Source organism: Bombina bombina, chromosome 4 (assembly GCF_027579735.1).
Source record: "Bombina bombina isolate aBomBom1 chromosome 4, aBomBom1.pri, whole genome shotgun sequence".
In the NCBI taxonomy this organism is placed as follows: Eukaryota; Metazoa; Chordata; class Amphibia; order Anura; family Bombinatoridae; genus Bombina; species Bombina bombina.
Genome location: NC_069502.1, coordinates 850,506,554 through 850,534,349, shown reverse-complemented (window position 1 = coordinate 850,534,349; position 27,796 = coordinate 850,506,554). Strand labels below are relative to the sequence as shown.

Sequence of the window (27,796 nt, the reverse complement as noted above, 5' to 3'; positions counted from 1 at the left end):
CCCCGGCAGACTCTTACGTATTACTACTCACCGGCAGGGAGGGAGAGCAGTAAGTAACTGTGTGCACAGCCCCGGCAGACTCTCACGTATTACTACTCACCGGCAGGGAGGGAGAGCAGTAAGTAACTGTGTGCACAGCCCCGGCAGACTCTCACGTATTACTACTCACCGGCAGGGAGGGAGAGCAGTAAGTTACTGTGTGCACAGCCCCGGCAGACTCTCACGTATTACTACTACTCACCGACAGGGAGGGAGCAATGTATTTCAGTCTGATGACTATTCATGTCATCTGTCTCATCCTCTTCCTTCACATTTAATAGCCCAGTGCCCAGGTTTTCCTCTAGACGCCCTGTAATTACAGCAGGAAGTTACCCGAGAGCACAGTGCCGAGTGTAACATAAACTTATATAACAGAAGTTTGTACATGTTTTTCTTTTTTAACACAATTAGTGCAAACAATAATATCCTAAGCATAATAACAACATCACAATTCTAATTCTACTTTTTTGAATTACATTCACTTAAAGCAATGAGTGTTATTTATTCACTTTTAAATTTGGAAAGAAATTGGCACAAAAGAAATTTAATAATAAAATAAATCAAACACAAAAAAAAAGTATAGTGGCACGGATAAGAAGAAAAACAAATCAATCCCACCTTAAAGAGACATAAAACGCAACATTTTTCTTTCATGATTCAGAGTATGCAATTTTAAACAACTCTCTAATTTATTTCCGTTATCAAATTGTCTTTGTCCTCTTGGTATCTTTTTTTGAAAAGCAGGGATGTAAATTTAGGAGCGTGCATGTCTCAGGAGAACTATATGGCCTGCCATACAGTGATCCAGACACCTATTTAGGTATCTCTTCAACAAAGAATACCATGGGAATTAAGCACATTTTAAAATAATAGGAAATAAGAAACCTTAATCTTTTGCTTAAAGGAAATCCAGGAAAAAAAAACCTAGTTTTTTTCCGTTTTTCAATAACATAAAAGCAAAATTAACTATAGAACAATATGATTTTATACTGAATACTGACCTTGATAGCCAATCATTCTTTGTGAAGTGGGGAAGTTTTATTCTGTCAATGCCACTTAATCTACAAAAACAATATATATATATCCCTTCCTCTAAACGTCTTATGTGCAGATCATATATATATATATATATATATATATATATATATATATATATATATATATATATATATATATATATATATATATATATATATATATATATATATATATATATATATTAAGGGTTCCAATGAACAGAGGCACTCGCCGATAAAGTGAACAAGTGTGTTTTATTCTTATCACATCAGAATAAACTTTTTCGGGCGGTGATGCCCGTCATCAGACTCCTGTGAATACAAAACAGTGTAAGTTTGTTATTACCTGACCAGGGCCTAAATAGACCACGAGCTGTCCAGGACGCCTCCGGCCCCCCCGCTGCCGCACCGGAAACCCGGAAGTGACGCAAAGGCGTCTGACGTCACACGTTGGAAGCCGTAGCGCCCGGACCACTCCTGGCAGGGAATAAGAAAAATTGTTAAAAAAGTGCATAAAATATTGGTTACTCATATTAACAGAATATGTATTTATAAGTTAGTGACTTGATCCATTGAGGTAATTATGTGATTGGAAAATGTGAGATTATTCAGTAGTGCAAATTACTGTGAGGGATAATGTAGAAATTAACTAAAGGTTAAAAAGTTTATAGGGGAGCTATTAAGTGACAGGTATTCTCCTCAGATAGAGCCAATATTTCTGGTATGTGGGACTAGGAAATTATATAGATAGATAATGCTCTATATCTGGAGTAAATATGTGGATGCCCCATATGCTTTGGATTGTTACTAAGTATGGGTATCTTCATGATACTAGTGGTTATTACTTCACAGTGGTAGAAAGCAATATAATGATGGTAGTTATGCTGTCTTAGTATTACAAATTATAAATTATAAATAGCTACGCCAGTCTAGATGGGTATTAAGACCCCCTGGAGTCATGGTACCCAGTTCAAAGGTCCATTTCGCTTCCAATTGTAGCAGTCTTCTGCCCCTGTCACCCCCTCTAGGGGAGGGGGGTACATGATCAATAAGGGTATATTTTAAGTCCTTGACTGTATGGCCTGCTTGCGCAAAATGTTGAGCAACTGGCTGCTCAGATGTCCCCTTTTCTATAGCCGTCCGTATTGATGACCTGTGATTGGCCATTCTAGTACGCAGGTCATCTTCTGTTTTCCCCACATAAAATATCCCACATACACAATGTAGGAGATAAACTACATGTGTAGTGGTACATGTCATCCAATGTTTATGGTGATATTTTTTCTTTTTGCAGGGGTGTGTGAAATAGGTTCCTGTAATGAGTGCACTGCAGGTGGTACATCCCAGACACCTGAAACAACCTGTTTTTTTATTTTTATTCAACCATGTTCTTTGTTCATAGTTATGTGTCGGGTCTGTATGTACAAGATAGTCCTTGAGGGATTTGGCTCTTTTATACCCAATCCTAGGTGGTGCTAGGTTTTTAAATGGAAGAGTGTTATCCGTGCTCAGGATGTCCCAATTCTTATGCAAGCTGGTTGTCAAATTATGTTTATCTTGTGTATAGGTTGTTATGAAGGTCATTCTAGGTTGCGTCTTTTCTTTTGTGATATTAGCATCTTGTATTCTGAGTTCTTGTTCCGTTTTTCTGAGTTGGCTCTCTGGATATCCTCGTTGAATGAAGCGCTCCTTCATTTCTCCAAGCTGTACATCCACGTTATTTTGTTGCGTGTTGTTTCTAATGACTCTCATGAGTTGGGATTTGGGTAGAGCCTTTTTTAACGCTGGGGGGTGGCAGCTGGTGTAATACAGTAAGGAATTCCTATCGGTATCCTTTTTATATAACGTGGACTGTATGCGATTGTCCTCTTTGTACAGATGTAGGTCCAAGAAATCAATGGTTTTGTTGTTATAATTCATTTTGAACTTGATATCTGGAGATACTTGGTCCAGCTGTTTAAACCATGTAAGTAATTCTTCTTCGGTGCCTCGCCAAACTAGAATAAGATAGTCTATTTACCGCTTAAATAGCTGTATTCTAGGATCCAGAAAGAGGTCTGGATCCTAGAATACAGCTATTTAAGCGGTACATAGACGATCTTATTCTAGTTTGGCGAGGCACCGAAGAAGAATTACTTACATGGTTTAAACAGCTGGACCAAGTATCTCCAGATATCAAGTTCAAAATGAATTATAGCAACAAAACCATTGATTTCTTGGACCTACATCTGTACAAAGAGGACAATCGCATACAGTCCACGTTATATAAAAAGGATACCGATAGGAATTCCTTACTGTATTACACCAGCTGCCACCCCCCAGCGTTAAAAAAGGCTCTACCCAAATCCCAACTCATGAGAGTCATTAGAAACAACACGCAACAAAATAACGTGGATGTACAGCTTGGAGAAATGAAGGAGCGCTTCATTCAACGAGGATATCCAGAGAGCCAACTCAGAAAAACGGAACAAGAACTCAGAATACAAGATGCTAATATCACAAAAGAAAAGACGCAACCTAGAATGACCTTCATAACAACCTATACACAAGATAAACATAATTTGACAACCAGCTTGCATAAGAATTGGGACATCCTGAGCACGGATAACACTCTTCCATTTAAAAACCTAGCACCACCTAGGATTGGGTATAAAAGAGCCAAATCCCTCAAGGACTATCTTGTACATACAGACCCGACACATAACTATGAACAAAGAACATGGTTGAATAAAAATAAAAAAACAGGTTGTTTCAGGTGTCTGGGATGTACCACCTGCAGTGCACTCATTACATGAACCTATTTCACACACCCCTGCAAAAAGAAAAAATATCACCATAAACATCGGATGACATGTACCACTACACATGTAGTTTATCTCCTACATTGTGTATGTGGGATATTTTATGTGGGGAAAACAGAAGATGACCTGCGTACTAGAATGGCCAATCACAGGTCATCAATACGGACGGCTATAGAAAAGGGGACATCTGAGCAGCCAGTTGCTCGACATTTTGCGCAAGCAGGCCATACAGTCAAGGACTTAAAATATACCCTTATTGATCATGTACCCCCCTCCCCTAGAGGGGGTGACAGGGGCAGAAGACTGCTACAATTGGAAGCGAAATGGACCTTTGAACTGGGTACCATGACTCCAGGGGGTCTTAATACCCATCTAGACTGGCGTAGCTATTTATAATTTGTAATACTAAGACAGCATAACTACCATCATTATATTGCTTTCTACCACTGTGAAGTAATAACCACTAGTATCATGAGGATACCCATACTTAGTAACAATCCAAAGCATATGGGGCATCCACATATTTACTCCAGATATAGAGCATTATCTATCTATATAATTTCCTAGTCCCACATACCAGAAATATTGGCTCTATCTGAGGAGAATACCTGTCACTTAATAGCTCCCCTATAGACTTTTTAACCTTTAGTTAATTTCTATATTATCCCTCACAGTAATTTGCACTACTGAATAATCTCACATTTTCCAATCACATAATTACCTCAATGGATCAAGTCACTAACTTATAAATACATATTCTGTTAATATGAGTAACCAATATTTTATGCACTTTAACAATTTTTCTTATTCCCTGCCAGGAGTGGTCCGGGCGCTACGGCTTCCAACGTGTGACGTCAGACGCCTTTGCGTCACTTCCGGGTTTCCGGTGCGGCAGCGGGGGGGCCGGAGGCGTCCTGGACAGCTTGTGGTCTATTTAGGCCCTGGTCAGGTAATAACAAACTTACACTGTTTTGTATTCACAGGAGTCTGATGACGGGCATCACCGCCCGAAAAAGTAATAAAACACACTTGTTCACTTTATCGGCGAGTGCCTCTGTTCATTGGAACCCTTAATATATTCAACACTTGGGAGCACCCCAACGCTGTAACTAAATAGTGAGTGCTGGTACCACTGGATTTATATATATATATATATATATATATATATATATATCCCTTCCTCTAAACGTCTTATATGCAGATTATATATATATATATATATATATATATATATATATATATATATATATATATATATATATATATATATATATATATATATATATATATATATATCTACTGCAATAAAAGGCACTTGAATTGTTCATTCCTGTATATGCCTGTTTTTTATCTACAGGACCAATGCTGAGCCTGGATAGTATTTGAATATATATATATATATATATATATATATATATATATATATAAACAAACATTGTGTATATATCAATTTAGGAATAAATAGAACATATTCTTCTATGTGAAGAACATAGGAATGTGAAATAATTATATTTTCATGTTGGGTTGGAGTTGGTGTTAGCTTTTTTCCTCCACTTTTTGTACTCCAATAAAGTCTATGGGGAAATATGTTAACGTGGTCGGCTTTTTGACACTTTGGGTTAGTGTGCAAGCAAAAACTTTTTACTGTCAACTTGTAATACGAGTGTTACCTGACACGTGTAAAAATCTTACTTCTAGCAGAGTTAGTGCACAAGCAGTAGTGATAAATACCTTTACACTCTTCTAATCTGGCCCAATATTGGTTGTTTAAATATTGAAAATAAAAATGTAAAGGTTTAGTTTCTATAGTTTGGTTCAAGGCCACCATGCTTTAAGGGACATTGTTCACTAGATGTTTTCTTTGCATAAATGTTTTGTAGATGATCCATTTATATAGCCCATCTGGTAGTGTTGTTGTAACAATGTATAGTTATGCTTATTTTTTAAGAACATTGTGCTGTTTTTTATACTGCTAACCAAGCCCCACAGTGTCAGACGTATACACGTGTTTACAGACTCCTGCCAGTTCCTGTTTATGTTTTCTTTTTAAAATTCTTTTTTATTTATTATAAAGTTCCACTGACAAGCACGGATCAAAAAGGAGCTGCCACCTACATTATATTTATGAACCCCCTAATCTGCTGCCCCCAATGTTGCCGCAACCTACCTACACTTATTAACCCCTAATCTGCCGCCCCCAACGTCGCTGCCACTATACTAAATGTATTAACCCCTAAACCTAAGTCTAACCCTAACACCCCCTAACTTAAATATAATTAAAATAAATCTAACTAAAAATTCCTATCATTACCTAAATAATTCCTATTTAAAACTAAATACTTACCTATAAAATAAACCCTAAGCTATCTACAATATAACTAATAGTTACATTGTTTCTATTTTAGGGTTTATTTTTATTTTACAGGCAAGTTTGTATTTATTTTAACTAGGTAGAATAGTTATTAAATATTTAATAACTACCTAGCTAAAATAAATACAACAGCACCTGTAAAATAAAACCTAACCTAAGTTACAATAACACCTAACACTACACTATAATTAAATAAACTAAATTAAATACAATTACCTAAATTAAATTAGCTAAAGTACAAAAAAACAAACACTAAATTACAGAAAATAATAAACAAATTACAAGATATTTAAACTAATTACACCTAATCTAATAGCCCTATCAAAATAAAAAAAAAGCCCCCCCCCAAAAAAAAAAAACCTAGCCTAAACTAAACTACCAATAGCCCTTAAAAGGGCCTTTTGCGGGGCATTGCCCCAAAGTAATCAGCTCTTTTACCTGTAAAAAAAAAATACAAACAACCCCCCCAACAGTAAAACCCACCACCCACACAACCAACCCCCCAAATAAAATACTATCTAAAAGAACCTAAGCTCCCCATTACCCTGAAAAGGGCATTTGGATGGGCATTGCCCTTAAAAGGGCAGTTAGTTCTTTTGCGGCCCAAAGTCCCTAACCTAAAAATAAAACCCACCCAATACACCCTTAAAAAAACTTAACACTAACCCCCTAAAGATCGACTTACTGTTCTAATGATCCGACATCCATCCTCAAGGAAGCGGCAGAAGTCTTCATCCAACCGGGTCGAAGTCCTCAACGAAGCCGAGAGAAGTCTTCATCCAAGCCGGGCGAAGTGGTTCTCCAGACGGGCAGAAGTCTTCATCCAGACGGCATCTTCTATCTTCATCCATCCGACGTGGAGCGGCTCCATCTTCAAGCCATCCAACGCGGATCATCCTCTTCATCCGACGACTAAAGACAAATGAAGGTATCTTTAAGTGACGTCATCCAAGATGGCGTCCCTTAGATTCCGATAGAATAGAATTCTATCAGCCAATCGGAATTAAGGTAGAAAAAATCCTATTGGCTGATGCAATCAGCCAATAGGATTGAAGTTCAATCCTATTGGCTGATCCAATCAGCCAATAGGATTGAGATCGCATTCTATTGGCTGATTGGAACAGATGCCGTCTGAATGAAGACTTCTGCCCGTCTGGAGGACCACTTCGCCCGACTTGGATGAAGGCTTCTCCCGGCTTCGTTGAGGACTTCGACCCGGTTGGATGAAGACTTCTGCCGCTTCCTTGAGGATGGATGTCGGATCTTCAGAACAGTAAGTCGATCTTCAGTGGGTTAGTGTTAGGATTTTTAAGGGTGTATTGGGTGGGTTTTATTTTTAGGTTAAGGACTTTGGGCCGCAAAAGAGCTAACTGCCCTTTTAAGGGCAATGCCCATCCAAATGCCCTTTTCAGGGCAATGGGGAGCTTAGGTTTTTTAAGTTAGGCTTTTATTTGGGGGGTTGGTTGTGTGGGTGGTGGGTTTTACTGCTGGGGGGTTGTTTGTATTTTTTTTTACAGGTAAAAGAGCTGATTACTTTGGGGCAATGCCCTGCAAAAGGCCCTTTTAAGGGCTATTGGTAGTTTAGTTTAGGCTAGGTTTTTTATTTTATTTTGGGGGGGCTTTTTTTTATTTTGATAGGGCTATTAGATTAGGTGTAATTAGTTTAAATATCTTGTAATTTGTTTATTATTTTCTGTAATTTAGTGTTTGTTTGTTTTTTTGTAGTTTAGCTAATTTAATTTAGGTAATTGTATTTAATTTAGTTAATTTATTTAATTGTAGTGTAGTGTTAGGTGTTATTGTAACTTAGGTTAGGTTTTATTTTACAGGTACTTTTGTATTTATTTTAGCTAGGTAGTTATTAAATAGTTAATAACTATTTAATAACTATTGTACCTAGTTAAAATAAATACAAACTTGCCTGTAAAATAAAAATAAACCCTAAGCTAGACTATTAGTTATATTGTAGCTAGCTTAGGGTTTATTTTATAGGTAAGTATTTAGTTTTAAATAGGAATAATTTAGCTAATTATAGTAATTTTATTTAGATTTATTGTAATTATATTTAAGTTAGGGGGTGTTAGGGTTAGGTTTAGGGGTTAATACATTTAGTATAGTGGCGGCGACATTGGGGGTGGCAGATGAGGGGTTAATAAATGTAGGTAGGTGGCGGCGATGTTAGGGACGGCAGATTAGGGGTTAATAATATTTAACTAAATGTTTGCAAGGCGGGAGTACGGCGGTTTAGGGGTTAATATGTTTATTATAGTGGCGGTGACGTTGGGGCGGCAGATTAGGGGTTAATAAGTGTAGGTAGGTGGCGGCAACATTGGGGGCGGCAGATTAAGGGTTAATAAATATAATGTAGGTGTCGGCTATGTTGGGGGCAGCAGATTAGGGGTTCATAAATATAATGTAAGCGGCGGCGGTGTCCGGAGCGGCAGATTAGGGGTTAATAAGAATAATGTAGGTGTCGGCGATGTCGGGGGTGGCAGATTAGGGGTTAATAAGTGTAAGATTAGGGATGTTTAGACTCAGGGTTCATGTAAGGGTGTTAGGTGTAAACATACATTTTATTTCCCCATAGGAATCAATGGGGCTGCGTTACTGAGTTTTACGCTGCTTTTTTGCAGGTGTTAGACTTTTTCTGATGATTCCTATGGGGAAATCGTGCACGAGCACGTACTACCAGCTCACCGCAGAATTAAAGGTACATGAAACCCAAAATTTTTCTTTCATGATTCAGATAGAGAATACAATTTAAAACAACTTTCCAATTTACTCCTATTGTCTAATCTGTTTCATTTTCTAGGTATCATTAGTTGAAGGAGCAGCAATGCACTACTAGTTTCTAACTGAACACATGGGTGAGCCAATCACACATTCAATATATATATATATATATATATATATATATATATACAGCCACCAATCAACAGATAGAACCTCGGTTCTCTGCTGCACATGAACTTGCCTAGATAAACCTTTCAGCAAATTATAACAAGAGAAGCAAGCAAATTAAATAATAGAAGTAAATTGGAAAATTATTTAAAATTGTATTCTCTATTTGAATCATGAAAGAAAATTTTTGGGTTTCATGTCCCTTTAAGCAGCGCTGGTATTGAAGTGCGGTAAGGAGCAAAATTTTGCTCAACGCTCACTTTTTGCCTTTTAACACCGGGTTTGTAAAAAACATAATTTATGCTTACCTGATAAATTTATTTCTCTTGTAGTGTAGTCAGTCCACGGGTCATCCATTACTTATGGAATATATCTCTTCCTAACAGGAAGCTGCAAGAGGATCACCCAAAGCAGAGCTGCTATATAGCTCCTCCCCTCACATGTCATATTCAGTCATTCGACCAAAGCAGACGAGAAAGGAGAAACCATAGGGTGCAGTGGTGACTGGAGTTTAATTAAAATTTAGATCTGCCTTAAAGACAGGGCGGGCCGTGGACTGACTACACTACAAGAGAAATAAATTTATCAGGTAAGCATAAATTATGTTTTCTCTTGTTAAGTGTAGTCAGTCCACGGGTCATCCATTACTTATGGAATACCAATACCAAAGCTAAAGTACACGGATGAAGGGAGGGACAAGGCAGGAACATTAAACAGAAGGAACCACTGCCTGAAGTACCTTTCTCCCAAAAATAGCCTCCGAAGAAGCAAAAGTGTCAAATTTGTAAAATTTTGAAAAAGTGTGAAGTGAAGACCAAGTTGCAGCCTTGCAAATCTGTTCAACAGAGGCCTCATTTTTAAAGGCCCAGGTGGAAGCCACAGCTTTAGTAGAATGAGCTGTAATCCTTTCACGAGGCTGCTGTCCAGCAGTCTCATAGGCTAAACGTATTATGCTACGAAGCCAAAAAGAGAGAGAGGTAGCCGAAGCCTTTTGACCTCTTCTCTGTCCAGAGTAAACGACAAACAGGGAAGAAATTTGACGAAAATCTTTAGTTGCCTGCAAATAGAACTTCAGGGCACGGACTACGTCCAGATTATGCAAAAGTCGTTCCTTCTTTGAAGAAGGGTTAGGACACAGTGATGGAACAACAATCTCTTGATTGATATTCCTGTTAGTAACTACCTTAGGTAAGAACCCAGGTTTAGTACGCAGAACTACCTTGTCTGAATGAAAAATCAGATAAGGAGAATCACAATGTAAGGCAGATAACTCAGAGACTCTTCGAGCCGAGGAAATAGCCATCAAAAACAGAACCTTCCAGGATAACAGCTTGATATCAATGGAATGAAGGGGTTCAAATGGAACGCCTTGAAGAACGTTAAGAACTAAGTTTAAGCTCCACGGCGGAGCAACAGTCTTAAACACAGGCTTAATCCTAGCTAAAGCCTGACAAAAAGCCTGAACGTCTGGAACTTCAGCCAGACGTTTGTGTAGAAGAATAGACAGAGCAGAAATCTGTCCCTTTAACGAACTAGCAGATAAGCCCTTTTCTAAACCCTCTTGTAGAAAGGACAATATCCTAGGAATCCTAACCTTACTCCATGAGTAACTCTTGGATTCGCACCAATATAAATATTTACGCCATATCTTATGGTAAATTTTTCTGGTAACAGGCTTCCTAGCCTGTATTAAGGTATCAATAACCGACTCCGAGAAGCCACGCTTTGATAGAATCAAGCGTTCAATCTCCATGCAGTCAGCCTCAGAGAAATTAGATTTGGATGGTTGAAAGGACCCTGAATTAGAAGGTCCTGTCTCAGAGGCAGAGACCACGGTGGACAGGACGACATGTCCACTAGGTCTGCATACCAGGTCCTGCGTGGCCACGCAGGCGCTATCAGAATCACCGAAGCTCTCTCCTGTTTGATCTTGGCAATCAAACGAGGACGCATCGGGAATGGTGGAAACACATAAGCCATGTTGAAGACCCAAGGGGCTGTCAGAGCATCTATCAGCACCGCTCCCGGGTCCCTGGACCTGGATCCGTAACAAGGAAGCTTGGCGTTCTGGCGAGACGCCATGAGATCCAGATCTGGTTTGCCCCAACGATGAATCAGTTGAGCAAAGACCTCCGGATGAAGTTTCCACTCCCCCGGATGAAAAGTCTGGCGACTTAGAAAATCCGCCTCCCAGTTCTCCACGCCTGGGATGTAAATCGCTGACAGGTGGCAAGAGTGAGACTCTGCCCAGCGAATTATCTTTGAGACTTCCAACATCGCTAGGGAACTTCTGGTTCCCCCTTGATGGTTGATGTAAGCCACAGTCGTGATGTTGTCCGACTGAAATCTGATGAACCTCAGAGTTGCTAACTGAGGCCAAGCTAGGAGAGCATTGAATATTGCTCTTAATTCCAGAATATTTATTGGGAGGAGTTTCTCCTCCTGAGTCCATAATCCCTGAGCCTTCAGGGAGTTCCAGACTGCGCCCCAGCCTAGAAGGCTGCCGTCTGTTGTTACAATCGTCCAATCTGGCCTGCGAAAGGTCATCCCCTTGGACAGATGTGGCCGAGAAAGCCACCATAGAAGAGAATCTCTGGTCTCTTGATCCAGATTTAGTAGGGGGGACAAATCTGAGTAATCCCCGTTCCACTGACTTAGCATGCACAATTGCAGCGGTCTGAGATGCAGGCGCGCAAATGGTACTATGTCCATTGCCGCTACCATTAAGCCGATTACTTCCATGCACTGAGCTACTGACGGGTGTGGAATGGAATGAAGGACACGGCAAGCATTTAGAAGTTTTGATAACCTGGCCTCTGTCAGGTAAATTTTCATCTCTACAGAATCTATAAAAGAGTCCCTAGAAAGGGAACCCTTGTAAGTGGTAATAGAGAACTCTTTTCCACGTTCACCTTCCACCCATGCGACCTCAGAAATGCCAGAACTATCTCTGTATGAGGCTTGGCAGTTTGAAAACTTGACGCTTGTATCAGAATGTCGTCTAGGTACGGAGTCACCGCTATGCCTCGCGGTCTTAGTACCGCCAGAAGTGAGCCCAGAACTTTTGTAAAGATTCTTGGAGCCGTAGCTAATCCGAAGGGAAGAGCTACAAACTGGTAATGCCTGTCTAGGAAAGCAAATCTTAGGTACCGATAATGATCCTTGTGAATCGGTATGTGAAGGTAGGCATCCTTTAAGTCCACTGTGGTCATGTACTGACCCTCTTGGATCATGGGAAGGATGGTTCGAATAGTTTCCATTTTGAATGATGGAACTCTTAGGAATTTGTTTAGGATTTTTAAAGGGACATTCCAGTCAAAATATAAATGCACATAGATTAATTACATCTTTGAATAGAAACATATTTGCAATATACATATATTAGCAAAAAATGCTTCTAGTAAAAGTTATCACTGTTTTAGTGTTAACATTTTTCTCTGCAAGTTCATGTGAAGTATAGCTAGATATTGTTACTGCACCCACATTTTAAATATTGCAGCTGCTCAGATCCTCACTGGGGCTTGTATGATGTCCAGAATGAACAAATTGAGTCATTAACAGATGGTACAAGCGCCTTTAACTCTCTGAGCAAGTGCTGTGTTTAAAATGCTGGTGCACGGTGCATACCTAAATACACTTTTGAAACAGCTATAGCTTTTATTAGAAGCATTTTTGCTAATGCATGTATATTACAAAATTGCTTCTGTTCAATGCCGAAATGCAGCCATGTGGTTTCCAATTTTGGCTGGAATATCCCTTTAAGTCCAAGATTGGTCTGAAGGTTCCCTCTTTCTTGGGAACCACAAATAGATTTGAATAGAATCCTTGCCCGTGTTCCGTCCGCGGAACTGGGTGGATCACCCCCATTAGTAAGAGGTCTTGTACACAGCGTAGAAACGCCTCTTTCTTTATTTGGTTTGCTGATAACCTTGAAAGATGAAATCTCCCTCGTGGAGGAGAAGTTTTGAAGTCCAGGAGATATCCCTGAGATATGATCTCTAACGCCCAGGGATCCTGGACATCTCTTGCCCAAGCCTGGGCGAAGAGAGAAAGTCTGCCCCCCACTAGATCAGTTTCCGGATAGGGGGCCCTCTCTTCATGCTGTCTTAGGGGCGGCAGCAGGTTTCTTGGCCTGCTTGCCCTTGTTCCAGGACTGGTTAACTTTTCAGCCCTGCCTGTAACGAGTAACAGCTCCTTCCTGTTTTGGAGCGGAGGAAGTTGATGCTGCTCCTGCCTTGAAGTTACGAAAGGCACGAAAATTAGACTGTTTGGCCTTTGATTTGGCCCTGTCCTGAGGTAGAGCATGGCCCTTACCTCCCGTAATGTCAGCTATAATTTCTTTCAAGCCGGGCCCGAATAAGGTCTGCCCTTTGAAAGGAATATTAAGCAATTTAGATTTAGAAGTCACGTCAGCTGACCAGGATTTAAGCCATAGCGCTCTGCGCGCTTGGATGGCGAATCCGGAGTTCTTAGCCGTAAGTTTGGTTAAATGTACGACGGCATCAGAAACAAATGCGTTAGCTAGCTTAAGTGCTTTAAGCTTGTTCATAATTTCATCCAATGGAGCTGTGCGAATGGCCTCTTCCAGAGACTCAAACCAGAATGCCGCTGCAGCAGTGACAGGCGCAATGCATGCAAGGGGCTGTAAGATAAAACCTTGTTGAACAAACATTTTCTTAAGGTAACCCTCTAATTTCTTATTCATTGGATCTGAAAAGGCACAACTATCCTCCACCGGGATATAGTGGTACGCTTAGCTAAAGTAGAAACTGCTCCCTCCACCTTAGGGACCGTCTGCCATAAGTCTCGTGTGGTGGCGTCTATAGGAAACATTTTCCTAAATATGGGAGGAGGGGAAAAAGGCACACCAGGTCTATCCCACTCCTTGCTAATAATCTCTGTAAGCCTTTTAGGTATAGGAAACACGTCAGTACACACCGGTACCGCATAGTATCTATCCAACCTACATAATTTTTCTGGAATTGCAACCGTGTTACAATCATTCAGAGCCGCTAATACCTCCCCTAGCAATATGCGGAGGTTCTCAAGCTTAAATTTAAAATTAGAAATCTCTGAATCCAGTCTCCCTGGATCAGATCCGTCACTCACAGAATGAAGCTCTCCGTCTTCATGTTCTGCAAACTGTGACGCAGTATATGACATGGCTCTCACCTCATCCGCGCGCTCTGTCCTTAACCCAGAGCTATCGCGCTTGCCTCTTAATTCTGGCAATTTAGATAATACTTCTGTCATAACAGTAGCCATGTCTTGCGAAGTGATTTGTAAGGGCCTCCCTGATGTACTTGGCGCCACAAAATCACGCACCTCCTGAGCGGGAGGCGAAGGTACTGACACGTGAGGAGAGTTAGTCGGCATAACTTCCCCCTCGTTGTCTGGTGATAATTTCTTTACATGTAAAGATTGACTTTTATTTAAAGTAACATCAATGCAATTAGTACACAAATTTCTATTGGGCTCCACATTGGCCTTTAAACATAGTGAACAAAGAGATTCATCTGTGTCAGACATGTTTAAATAGACTAGCAATGAGACTAGCAAGCTTGGAAATACTTTTCTAAATAAATTTACAAGCAATATAAAAAACGCTACTGTGCCTTTAAGAAGCACAAAAAGCTGTCACAGTTGAAATAACAATGAACCAAAATAGTTATAGCAACCAATTTTTCACAGTAAATGTATTAAGTTAGCAAAGGATTGCACCCACCAGCAAATGGATGATTAACCCCTTAATACCCAAAAACGGATAACAATTTAATAATTAACGTTTTTATCACAGTCAAAACACACTGTCACAGGTCTGCTGTGACTGATTACCTCCCTTAAAATGAAGTTTGAAGACCCCTGAGCTCTCTAGAGACGATCTGGATCATGGAGGATGAAGTAGACAGATTGTGACTGAATTTTTACTGCGCAAAAAAGCGCTAAAATAGGCCCCTCCCATCCATATTACAACAGTGGGGAAGCTCAGATAACTGTTTCTATGCAGAAAACAAAGATGGCCATGTGGTAAAATCATGCCCCAATAAGTTTTATCACCAAGTACCTCACAAAAAACGATTAACATGCCAGTAAACGTTTTAAACATACATTTGAAAAGCTATGAAGTGTTATTAATAAGCCTGCTACCAGTCGCTTTTACTGCAGTTAAGGCTCATACATTATTTCAGTATTAACAGTATTTTCAGAGTCAATTCCATTCCTTAGAAAAATACATTCAGTGTACACACACTCATCAGCCTAATACCAGTCGCTATCACTGCATTTAAGGCTGAACTTACGCTACATTGGTATCAGCAGTATTTTCTCAGTCAATTCCATTCCTCAGAAAAATAATTTACTGCACATACCTCTTTTGCAGGGGGGCCCTGCATGCTATTCCCCTTTTCTGAAGTTACCTCACTCCTCAGATGAGAACAGCCAGTGGATCTTAGTTACGTCTGCTAAGATCATAGAAAACGCAGGCAGATTCTTCTTCTAATGCTGCCTGAGAACAAACAGCACACTCCGGTGCCATTTAAAATAACAAACTTTTGATTGAAGAAATAAACTAAGTTAAAAAACAGCACAGACCTCTCACAGCGACCTATCTTTAGTTAGGCTGCAAGAGAATGACTGAATATGACATGTGAGGGGAGGAGCTATATAGCAGCTCTGCTTTGGGTGATCCACTTGCAGCTTCCTGTTAGGAAGAGATATATTCCATAAGTAAAGGATGACCCGTGGACTGACTACACTTAACAAGAGAAACTCGTAATACCAGCGCTGCAGCTAAGTGAGCGATGAGACAAAACTGTTAGCACCGCATAGCCTCTAACCCAAAACTCGTAATCTAGCCGTTATTTAGTTGCGGTGGGCTCCGGGAGCGGCGCGATAGGGGTTAATAACTTTATTTAATTGCAGGGATGTCAGGGAGCGGCGGGATAGGGGTTAATACTTTAATTTAGGTTTCGGCGATGTTGGGGCGGAAGATTAGGGGTGTTTAGACTCTGGGCTTATGTTAGGGTGATAGGTGTAAATGTAACTTTTATTCTACCATATAAATCAATGGGATATCGAGCAGCATCGAACATAAGCTTTCGCTGCTTTCAGACTCCCATTGATTCCTATGGCATCCGCGGCCTCCAGGATGGCGGATTGAAAACCAGGTACGCTGGGCCGGAATAGTGGCGAGCGCACCTGTTAGAAGTTTGATAACTTGCAAAAGGTGTCAGATAGTGCCAAATTTGTATTCGGAGCATCTATAATGACGTAAGCATCGATCTGTGTTGGACTGAGACCGGCGGATCGTATGTTACGTCACAGATTTCAACTTTTGCCGGTCTGTAGACTTTGATAAATAGGGTGAATCAGGCTTGCCACAATTATGCTGCGGAATTCCAGCGTATTCGCGGTTGACTGCTTGATAAATAGGCCTCATTAGGTACATAACAAAACACGAAGACAAAAATGATCTATACAAAACATCTCATAATACAGTAGCATATAGACTTTACAATAAAATCGGCATATTATTATACGACACAAATCAATACAAACAATTGTTCGTTCTCATATATTTCACAACAAAAAAGGATAGGCAAAACACAAAAATAATTTTCCAAACTTCAACTTAAATCGACCTATGCAGTTTTTTCTCAGTGCAAAAGAAAAAAAAAATGTTTTGTAGATTAAGTGGCATTGACAGAATAAAACTTTCCCACTGCTCAAAGAACGATTGGATATCAAGGTCAGTATTCAGCATAAAATCAGATTGTTCTATAGTTAATTTTGCTTTTATGTTATTGAAAAATTGTTTTTTTTCCTGGATTTCCATGAAGCAAAAATTATATTTCTTCCACATAAAATTGAAAAATTAATAAATCTAACACTAACAGCTTCAAATTTGCCCTCCAAAAGAAAAATAATATCCTCTTTTTTTGAGAGTAATGGGTTGTTTAATAATCCTAGTGAACCAAAAGGAGACCTTATCCCAGAACCTCCTCATTTTTGGGCAATCCCACATACAATGGATAACATTAGCCCTTGGATAGTTACATCTATAACAGGCTGTATTTTGATTCCCACCCCATCGTGCTATGGTGCTTGGAGTGATATAAGCTCTGTGTAACAATTTTATATGTGATTCTCCCATTAAAGGGACAGTCTACACCAGAATTTTGATTGTTTTAAAAGATAGATAATCCCTTTATTACCAATTCCCCAGTTTTGCATAACCAACACAGTTATAATAATATACTTTTAACCTCTGTGATTATCTTGTATCTAAGCCTCTGCAAACTGCCCCTTTATTTCAGTTCTTTTGACAGACTTGCAGTTTAGCCAATCAGTGCCTGCTCCCAAATAACTTCACGTGCACGAGCACAGTGTTATCTATATGAAATACGTGAACTAACACCCTCTAGTAGTGAAAAACTGTTCAAATGCATTCTGTAAAGAGGTGGCCTTCAAGGTCTAAGAAATTAGCATATGAACTTCCTAGGTTAAGCTTTCAACTAAGAATACCAAGATAACAAAGCAAAATTGGTGATAAAAGTAAATTGGAAAATTGTTTAAAATGACATGCTCTATCTGAATCATGAAAGTTTATTTTGGCCTAGACTGTCCCTTTAAGAGAGTAGAGGTGTTGCCCTTCAGGCTCGCTTAATACTTTTCTGGATTAACATAGGCCTAGATTTGGAGTTTGGCGGTAGCCGTGAAAACAAGCGTTAGAGGCTCCTAACGCTGGTTTTAGGCTACCGCCGGTATTTGGAGTCAGTCAAAAAAGGGTCTAACGCTCAGCCGCGACTTTTCCATACCGCAGATCCCCTTACGTCAATTGCGTATCCTATCTTTTCAATGGGATATTTCTAACTCCGGTATTTAGAGTCGTGGCTGAAGTGAGAGTTAGAAATCCAGAGAGACAAAACTCCAGCCGCAGAAAAAAGTCAGTAGTTAAGAGCTTTCTGGGCTAACGCCGGTTTATAAAGCTCTTAACTACTGTGCTCTAAAGTACACTAACACCCATAAACTACCTATGCACCCCTAAACCGAGGCCCCCCCACATCGCCGACACTCGATTAAATTTTTTTAACCCCTAATCTGCCGACCGCCACCTACGTTATCCTTATGTACCCCTAATCTGCTGCCCCTAACACTGCCGACCCCTATATTATATTTATTAACCCCTAACCTGCCCCCCACAACGTCACCACCAGCTACCTACAATAATTAACCCCTAATCTGCCGACCGCCACCTACGTTATACTTATGTACCCCTAATCTGCTGCCCCTAACACCGCCGACCCCTATATTATATTTATTAACCCTAATCTGCCCCCCACAACGTTGCCTCCACCTGCCTACACTTATTAACCCTTAATCTGCCGAGCGGACCGCACCGCTATTATAATAAAGTTATTAACCCCTAATCCGCCTCACTAACCCTATAATAAATAGTATTAACCCCTAATCTGCCCTCCCTAACATCGCCGACACCTAACTTCAATCATTAACCCCTAATCTGCCGACTGGAGCTCACCGCTATTCTAATAAATTTATTAACCCCTAAAGCTAAGTCTAACCCTAACACCCCCCTAAATTAAATATAATTTAAATATAACGAAAAAAATTAACTCTTATTAAATAAATTATTCCTATTTAAAGCTAAATACTTACCTGTAAAATAAATCCTAATATAGCTACAATATAAATTATATTTATATTATAGCTATTTTAAGATTTATATTTATTTTACAGGTAACTTTGTATTTATTTTAACCAGGTACAATAGCTAAAATAGTTAAAATAATTACAAAATTACCTGTAAAATAAATCCTAACCTAAGTTACAATTAAACCTAACACTACACTATCAATAAATTAATTAAATAAAATACCTACAATTACCTACAATTAAACCTAACACTACACTATCAATACATTAATTAAATACAATATCTACAAATAAATACAATGAAATAAACTAACTAAAGTACAAAAAATAAAAAAGAACTAAGTTACAAAAAATAAAAAAATATTTACAAACATCAGAAAAATATTACAACAATTTTAAACTAATTACACCTACTCTAAGCCCCCTAATAAAATAACAAAGCCTCCCAAAATAAAAAAAATGCCCTACCCTATTCTAAATTACTAAAGTTCAAAGCTCTTTTACCTTACCAGCCCTGAACAGGGCCCTTTGCGGGGCATGCCCCAAGAAATTCAGCTCTTTTGCCTGTAAAAAAAAACATACAATACCCCCTCCCCCAACATTACAACCCACCACACACATACCCCTAATCTAACCCAAACCCCCCTTAAATAAACCTAACACTAAGCCCCTGAAGATCTTCCTACCTTGTCTTCACCATACCAGGTTCACCGATCGATCCAGAAGAGCTCCTCCAATGTCCTGATCCAAGCCCAAGCAGGGGGCTGAAGAGGTCCATGATCCGGCTGAAGTCATCATCCAAGCGGGAGCTGAAGAGGTCCATGATCCGGCTGAAGTCATCATCCAAGCGGGAGCTGAAGAGGTCCATGATCCGGCTGAAGTCTTCTATCAACGGCATCTTCAATCTTCTTTCTTCGGAGCCATCATCTTCCAGCCGTCGCGGAACATCCTCTTCTCCCGACGCCTACTCGCCGAATGACGGTTCCTTTAAATGACGTCATCCAAGATGGCGTCCCTCAAATTCCGATTGGCTGATAGGATTCTATCAGCCAATCGGAATTAAGGTAGGAAAATTCTGATTGGCTGATGGAATCAGCCAATCAGAATCAAGTTCAATCCGATTGGCCGATCCGAAGTTCTTAACTATTTAATAGCTATTGTACCTGGTTAAAATAAATACAAAGTTACCTGTAAAATAAATATAAATCCTAAAATAGCTATAATATAATTATAATTTATATTGTAGCTATATTAGGATTTATTTTACAGGTAAGTATTTAGCTTTAAATAGGAATAATTTATTTAATAAGAGTTAATTTATTTCGTTAGATTAAATATATATTTAACTTAGGGGGGTGTTAGTGTTAGGTTTAGACTTACCTTTAGGGGTTAATACATTTATTAGAATAGCGGTGAGCTCCAGTCGGCAGATTAGGGGTTAATGTTTGAAGTTAGGTGTCGGCGATGTTAGGGAGGGCAGATTAGGGGTTAATACTATTTATTATAGGGTTAGTGAGGCGGATTAGGGGTTAATAACTTTATTATAATAGCGGTGCGGTCCGCTCGGCAGATTAGGGGTTAATAAGTGTAGGCAGGTGGAGGCGACGTTGTGGGGGGCAGATTAGGGGTTAATAAATATAATATAGGGGTTGGCGGTGTTAGGGACAACAGATTAGGGGTACATATCGATAATGTAAGTAGCGGCGGATTACGGAGCGGCAGATTAGGGGTTAATAATAATATGCAGGGGTCAGCGATAGCGGGGGCGGCAGATTAGGGGTTAATAAGTGTAAGGTTAGGGGTGTTTAGACTCGGGGTACATGTTAGAGTGTTAGGTGCAGACGTAGGAAGTGTTTCCCCATAGCAAACAATGGGGCTGCGTTAGGAGCTGAACGCGGCTTTTTTGCAGGTGTTAGGTTTTTTTTCAGCTCAAACAGCCCTATTGTTTCCTATGGGGGAATCGTGCACGAGCACGTTTTTGAGGCTGGCCGCGTCCGTAAGCAACTCTGGTATCGAGAGTTGAAGTTGCGTTAAATATGCTCTACGCTCCTTTTTTGGAGCCTAACGCAGCCATTCTGTGGACTCTCAATACCAGTTATTTTAAAGGTGCGGCCAGAAAAAAGCCAGCGTTAGCTACGCGGGTCGTTACCGACAAAACTCTTAATCTAGCCCATAGTGTTTACCCCAGATTCATCCTCTCCCCATTTTTGGGCAAAATTTGCAATGTTCTCTTTCCCTTCTTTCTCCATTAATATGCCATACCAAAATGAGACAGAATAGCATCCAGCATTATATAATTTAATTCCACTAACAAAAGGATTCCCAGCATTATTGGGAAATTCATGTTCTTGCGACTCCCAGTAATGTCTTATCTTCAAATAGGCAAAAAAACTCTGCATTAGTAAATATTAAATTCTTGCTTAAGCCCCTCAAAAGTTTAAAATATTCCATTTGCATCAATTAATTGTATAACGAACTCTAGCCCGGCTCTTCTCCAATTATAAAAGACCTTGGAACTTAAGCCCTCACTGAACTCAGGGTTACCAATAATTGGGAGGAACGCTAAAAAAATGTGGGTATATCTTAAGAAATTTGCAATGTTTTTGCCATGCTATAATTGGATTCCTTAATGTTATCATTTTTTCGCTATCGCTGGCAATTTAGATATTTGTAAGTGTAAAATTGATTTTAAGGAAATTGGAGCTGAGATATTAGGCTCAAACTCCTGTAGGGAGTAATGACCATATTCTAGAATCCAGTCTGGGATTATTTTATCAAGGCATTCCCAGTTATATTTAAGTAAATTGGGTAAATTAAATCCAGCAAATTTGTTCCGCTGAGAAAGTCTGTGTAAGGATAATTTAGCTTTGCTTTTCCCCCATAAGAATTCCCTAAAGGCTGAATTAATTAGCTCTAGATGTTTAGTTTTAAGTAAAAGAGGAAGATTCTGCATATTATATAATATTTTAGGAAACACAAAAATCTTAATAGTATTGATTTTTCCATAGAGAGACAAAGGAAGATCCTTCCATTTCTTTAAATCTCTTTGAACTTTTAAGACTAGGTCCTTATAATTAAGAACATACCATTTCTCTGGCGAGGCACTAATCTTTAACCCTAAGGAGTCAATTTATCAAGCTCCGTATGGAGCTTAATGCCCCTTGTTTCCGGCGAGCCTTCAGGCTCTAACTCCCCCCACACATTTCCTTCTATGGCTGTATCAATATCTATTGTTGTTTTGGTAGAATGCAAAAATGCATAGGGATTATCTGATGGAGCATGCCTAGAAGTTTTGAACTCACACAGAGAATGCCTGTGTCTAAACACTGATAAGAGGGGAGGAGGGTGGAGTTGGCTTCTCCAGGCAGCTTAGCTATGTAATTCATTTTGCTTATTTTTGAAAATTATTTTAAAATACTTGCCAGCAATTTTGAATTTTTATTTTTTATGCAAACTATTTTTAATGTATTAGCACTTTTAGGATATGCACAGATCTCAACTTGTTTTATTTCCCTTTAAGCAAGGTGTAGCAATCACCTCCCCCACCCAACCAGTTTTAAGTTTAAGTAGTTCTTTGGAATTGAAATGTTTCCTGTAAGAATGCAATGTGTGTTGATAGGCTCTTAAGTGGTTAACTATCATTTTCCTTTTTATAGGAGAGGGTATACCCCTAATAATCCACAAAATTAAATTACAAACTGACATGTCTTACTTATTAAATTGTATGTGCATGTCAATAACAAGAGAGAGGAGGAAGGGAGAGAACATAGTAATCATTAAAACAAACAAATCCAAAATAATTCAAATCATAAAAATCCACTAGTTCCAAACAACATAAAACCCCAGGGTGACAGGCCAACATTAACACACATACAAGTTGAATGAGTCTAGAATTCAAACCAAACTGTTCCTTTGTGATAGATTCAGGAGAGATATTTGAGGATTAACCACAAGCTCTACCACAATATTAAAGGGACACTGAAAACAAATTTTTTCTATCGTGACTCAGATAGAGCAGGCAATTTTAAGCAACTTTCTAATTTACTCCTATTATCAAATTATTTTCATTCTCTTAGTATCTTTATTTGAAATGCAAGAATGTAAGTTTAGATGCCGGCCCATTTTTGGTGAACACACTGTGTTCTTGCTGATTGGTGGGTAAATTCACCTACCAATAAACAAGTGCTTTCCATGGTTCTGAACCAAAAAAATAGCTTAGATGCCTTCTTTTTCAAATAAAGAAAGCAAAAGAATGAACAAAAATTGATAATAGGAGTAAATTAGAAAGTTGTTTAAAATTGCCTGCTCTATCTGAATCACGAATGAAAAATAAATTGGGTTCAGTGTTCCTTTAATATTGTGGTAGAGCTTGTGGTTAATCCTCAAATATCTCTCCTGAATCTATCACAAAGGAACAGTTTGATTTGAATTCTAGACTCATTCAATTTGTATGTGTGTTAATGTTGGCCTGTCACCCTGGGGTTTTATGTTGTTTGGAACTAGTGGATTTTTATGATTTGAATTATTTTGGATTTGTTTGTTTTAATGATTACTATATTCTCTCCCTTCCTCCTCTCTCTTGTTATTGACATGCACATACAATTTAATAAGTAAGACATGTCAGTTTGTAATTTAATTTTGTGGATTATTAGGGGTATACCCTCTCCTATAAAAAGGAAAATGATAGTTAACCACTTAAGAGCCTATCAACACACATTGCATTCTTACAGGAAACATTTCAATTCCAAAGAACTACTTAAACTTAAAACTGGTTGGGTGGGCGAGGTGATTGCTATACCTTGCTTAAAGGGAAATAAAACAAGTTGAGATCTGTGCATATCCTAAAAGGGCTAATACATTAAAAATAGTTTGCATAAAAAATAAAAATTTAAAATTGCTGGCAAGTATTTTAAAATAATTTTCAAAAATAAGCAAAATGAATTACATAGCTAAGCTGCCTAGAGAAGCCAACTCCACCCTCCCTTCTTATCAGTGTTTAGACACAGGCATTGTCTGTGTGAGTTCAAAGCTTCTAGGCATGCTCCAGCAGATAATCCCTATGCATTTTTGCATTCTACCAAAACAACAATAGATATTGATACAGCCATAGAAGGAAATGTGTGGGGGGAGATAGAGCCTGAAGGCTCGCGGGAAACAAGGGGCATTAAACTCCATACGGAGCTTGATAAATTGACCTCTTAGGGTTAAAGATTAGTGCCTCACCAGAGAAATGGTATGGTCTTAATTATAAGGACCTAGTCTTAAAACTTTTTGAATCAGATTTGTGCAAATTGGGGCCATCTCCTTTCTGCGACGAGATGTCTCTATAGAAAAATCCTGGAAAATCAATATTCTGTCTTCTCCTAAAATAACTTCCCTTTTCTTTCTGAAATGAGCCATAATTTCCACTTTATCTTGAAAGTGGAGTAGTTTGGCTATAATTGGACTTTTACTCCTGCTAGTGCCTTGATTGAGATTATAGGTTCCTACTCTGTGAGCTATTTCTACCAAGATTTTAGAGGCAGAACACTGCATGCCTAAGATCTCCGGAAGCTTTTTAGAAACAAAATTTATTCAGGTCAGCATATTCAGATGATTCTGATAAACCTATTATCCTTATATTATTTATTCTAGCTCTGTCCTCAGCCTCCTCTAACCTATCCTGCAAAATCCTTATTGAGCTAGTATGCTGCTGAAGTTCTACAGGTAGCCCTCAGTTTACGCCGGTGTTAGGTTCCAGAAGGAATGGTTGTAAATCGAAACCGTTGCAAATTGAAACCCAGTTTATAATGTAAGTCAATGGGAAGTTAGGTTCCAGGCCCCTCTCAAAATTGTCATAAGTAACACCTAATACATTATTTTTAAAGCTGTGAAATGAAGACTTTAAATGCTAAACAGCATTATAAACAGTATCAAATAATCACACAACACAGAATATATAATTAAACTAAGTTAAATTAACAAAAACATTTGCTAAACTGCATTATAAACCTTATGAAATAATCACACAACACAGACTTGACTTGCATTTTTTGCAAACAGTTCCTTTTATGCATTCCAATCTCGACTGATTTATAGACAGGAAGATCTTGTTTATATAAAAACTGCTTGATAGCTCATGTCTAGGTAGCTACACTGATTCATTTCAGCCTACTTGTGTGTATCTTTGCTGCAACACAAGCGGACAGCTCCACCTACTGGCTATTTTAATCAATGCACTGCTTTCTCAATGGCTTTTCAATAGCAGTCACATGACAAAAAAAAAAAAAAAAAGAAGGTTGTTATTCTGAAACAGCGCAAATTGAACCGGCATAAAACAAGGGCCACCTGTATTTGATAGCAATTTCGTCTGTCTTCAGCTTCAGATATCATATTTTCTGCTTCTTCAATTCTATTGGTAAACTGGCAAACCTCATTTGAAAGGTTGGAAAAATCAGATCTTAGTTGTTCAAATTGGGGCATCATCATGCCAGAAATCCTCTTGACAAGATCACCCACATCAAGAGGGTTAGAGATACTACTCTCATCAAGTATACTATCTTGTGTCACCAAGTTGCTTGGTTTACTTTTTCTCTCTTTCCCTTTAGGTGGCATTGTAGGGGAGCCAGTTTTACCAGACAGTTAGACACAATAAATGTATCCATGAAAGAGAGAAAAAAAAAGAAAAATACAAAATACAGTGAAAATACAACAACCAAAACAGGTAAACGTAGTGAATACCAAAAAAACGTGCCACGTGTCAGAATATATGAAAGTATACAGTTTCCTTCATAACTGTTAGATACAACCTTAAATTAAGAAATGCTAGTGGTAATTTGTGAGAAATAGGAACCAACCTTAGCAGTGATCCTTTACCAAGTGATATATAGTAGGGTCAATTTTCCCTTTAAGTACTTTCTTTTATGTAGACAGGAGATCAATATGATCTCTATTACAAAGCTATCTAGGTAATAATAATAATAATAATAATAATAACAACAACAACCCCTGTGGAAACAACCAAAAACAAAGGAAGGGATAATTCCCTTTATGGATAGGCTTTAGCAGATATATGAAGTATAAGTATTCTTATCTATGAAGAGCAAAATAACAGTGAAACACCACTTATTAATATGCATATCAGCACATCGTCTTACTGCATCACTTATTATAATAGAATAGTTTTAGACCTCATTAACTTAAACTTCTATTATCCAGTATTTGAAATAACACCAAAGTCAATATTTCTAAGAGTAAAAAGCTGAGTTGTATTCAGACTGCTTAACCTGATACCAAAAAGTATGTTTTCTGATATAATAGCATTCAATTAAGTTCAGTGTCTGCACACCCAAATTGCAGCCAGTTATATATCAGCCAGAAGAACCTCAGCTATGCAGGATAAGTCTCTCCAGGTGAGACCGCTATAATAGCCAGAGTCTTCACCCAGTATATATTATATTAGACAGGCAGTATATAGGCAGACCATGTACAACACAATCAGGCTCATTCAATCTTGTAGTAATAGGTAGTTTAAGCTTAGCATCCTCCACAGGAATATATCTCATACAATAGCCTCTATCAAAGTAATCTTAAACCGGGTTCTATATCTGTATACCCAAAGGTCTTTACAAACACACGCCTTCACTAAGCCGGTAACAGCGTACCATACGTATCCTAGGCTCTCTCCACCTTGTGGAAATGAGCATTTGTATGTCAGCAGCTTCCAGACATATCAGTTCCACAACATGGTACTTATAGTTCCCCCGCTCTCAACAGCGTTTACCTATAAGGGATCACCACAGGCTGTTATTCTCACAGCTCCGCTGTTTAAGCAGTTCTTTTACCACAAGATGTATTCCGCCCTGTATCAGGGCTCCTTGCTTCAGCTCTCTTTTCTTTTATACAGCAGCTCCTGCCTTCATTTGTGGGTGCAGTAAGGTGACTCTCCGGGACCCATATGTCTATGGCAACTCAGACCAAATGCCAAAAATGTCCTCCCGACTTCCGGCTCAAGCTAATTGACAGCCTGATGCTTCTCATATAACCTCCTTGGAGGTGCCTTCCGCAGCCACCTCCGTGCTACAATGAAGTAGAGGCGGCTTCTACAGCGCGTGGTTCCCGTTCCCCACTGTACTCCTTAGTACTCCTTAGAGCGGTACGACTCCTTGAGGTTCTACAGCTCTGTTCTGTCGCCTCCACTGGGGCTCTGTAGGTAAGCGGTGTAGACCGCTTCTTTGGCATCCTCGTACAGGAGCAGAAGCCCACACGTCACATCTGCTAGAAGCCAACACCGGAAGTCCTGCCAGCTGCTGTTTATTTGATCTGTCTTTTCATATGCAGGGAAGGGGGGGGGGGGGGAGTGTCTGCTCTTTTTGTTTACCCAGCCCCTTTCACTGGGTGTTCCAGCTAGCCTAATGAATAATTCTAAACTAAGAGCTTCTAAGTAAATTTTTAAAAGGGTTAATACTGGATTTTTAGATCAGTGTCTGTGCATATTATTCTTTATAGCAGTGTCTATTACATGCAGTTATATGAAAATTGGTGTATACTGTCCCTATAACTAGTTTTCTATTTATCTCTGTTAGTGCAAACAAATGTTCTGTGTAAACCTTTTTAGATACTCCTATGTTACAGATTTGTTTTGAAAGACACTTTTAGTTTTTTTTTTATCTGTCCCTAAATAAAGGGACAGTCTACCATATAATTGTTATTGTTTTAAAAGATAGAGAATCCCTTTATTACCCATTCCTATGTTTAGTTAAACTAAGAATACCAAGAGAAAAAAGCAAATTTGATAATAAAAGTAAATTGGAAAGTTGATTAAAATTAAAAGTCATATCTCCTATCTAAATTAATGCTTCCGGTCGAGCAGGGAGGACTTTCTTTGCCAGATATCCGATTGTATAATATAGTTTTTCAGGCTAGAATAGTAATGGATTGGTTAACCAATGCTAACTACGTAACAAGTCTTGAACTTGAAAAAAACATAGCCCATCCATGCTCCTTGATAGCCCTAC

At 38.9% G+C, this 27,796-nt stretch overlaps 1 protein-coding gene across 2 annotated transcripts in view; it reads right to left on the bottom strand.

Moving 5' to 3' along the window:
* Window positions 1–27,796, bottom strand: part of LOC128657282 (gastrula zinc finger protein XlCGF57.1-like) — a 163,489-nt gene that overhangs the window by 112,242 nt on the left and 23,451 nt on the right. For both annotated transcript variants that reach the window (XM_053711563.1, XM_053711564.1), the window contains exon 3: window positions 242–349. In XM_053711563.1, the coding sequence (XP_053567538.1) occupies window positions 242–349 (108 nt within the window). The remainder of the gene's footprint in view (window positions 1–241; window positions 350–27,796) is intronic.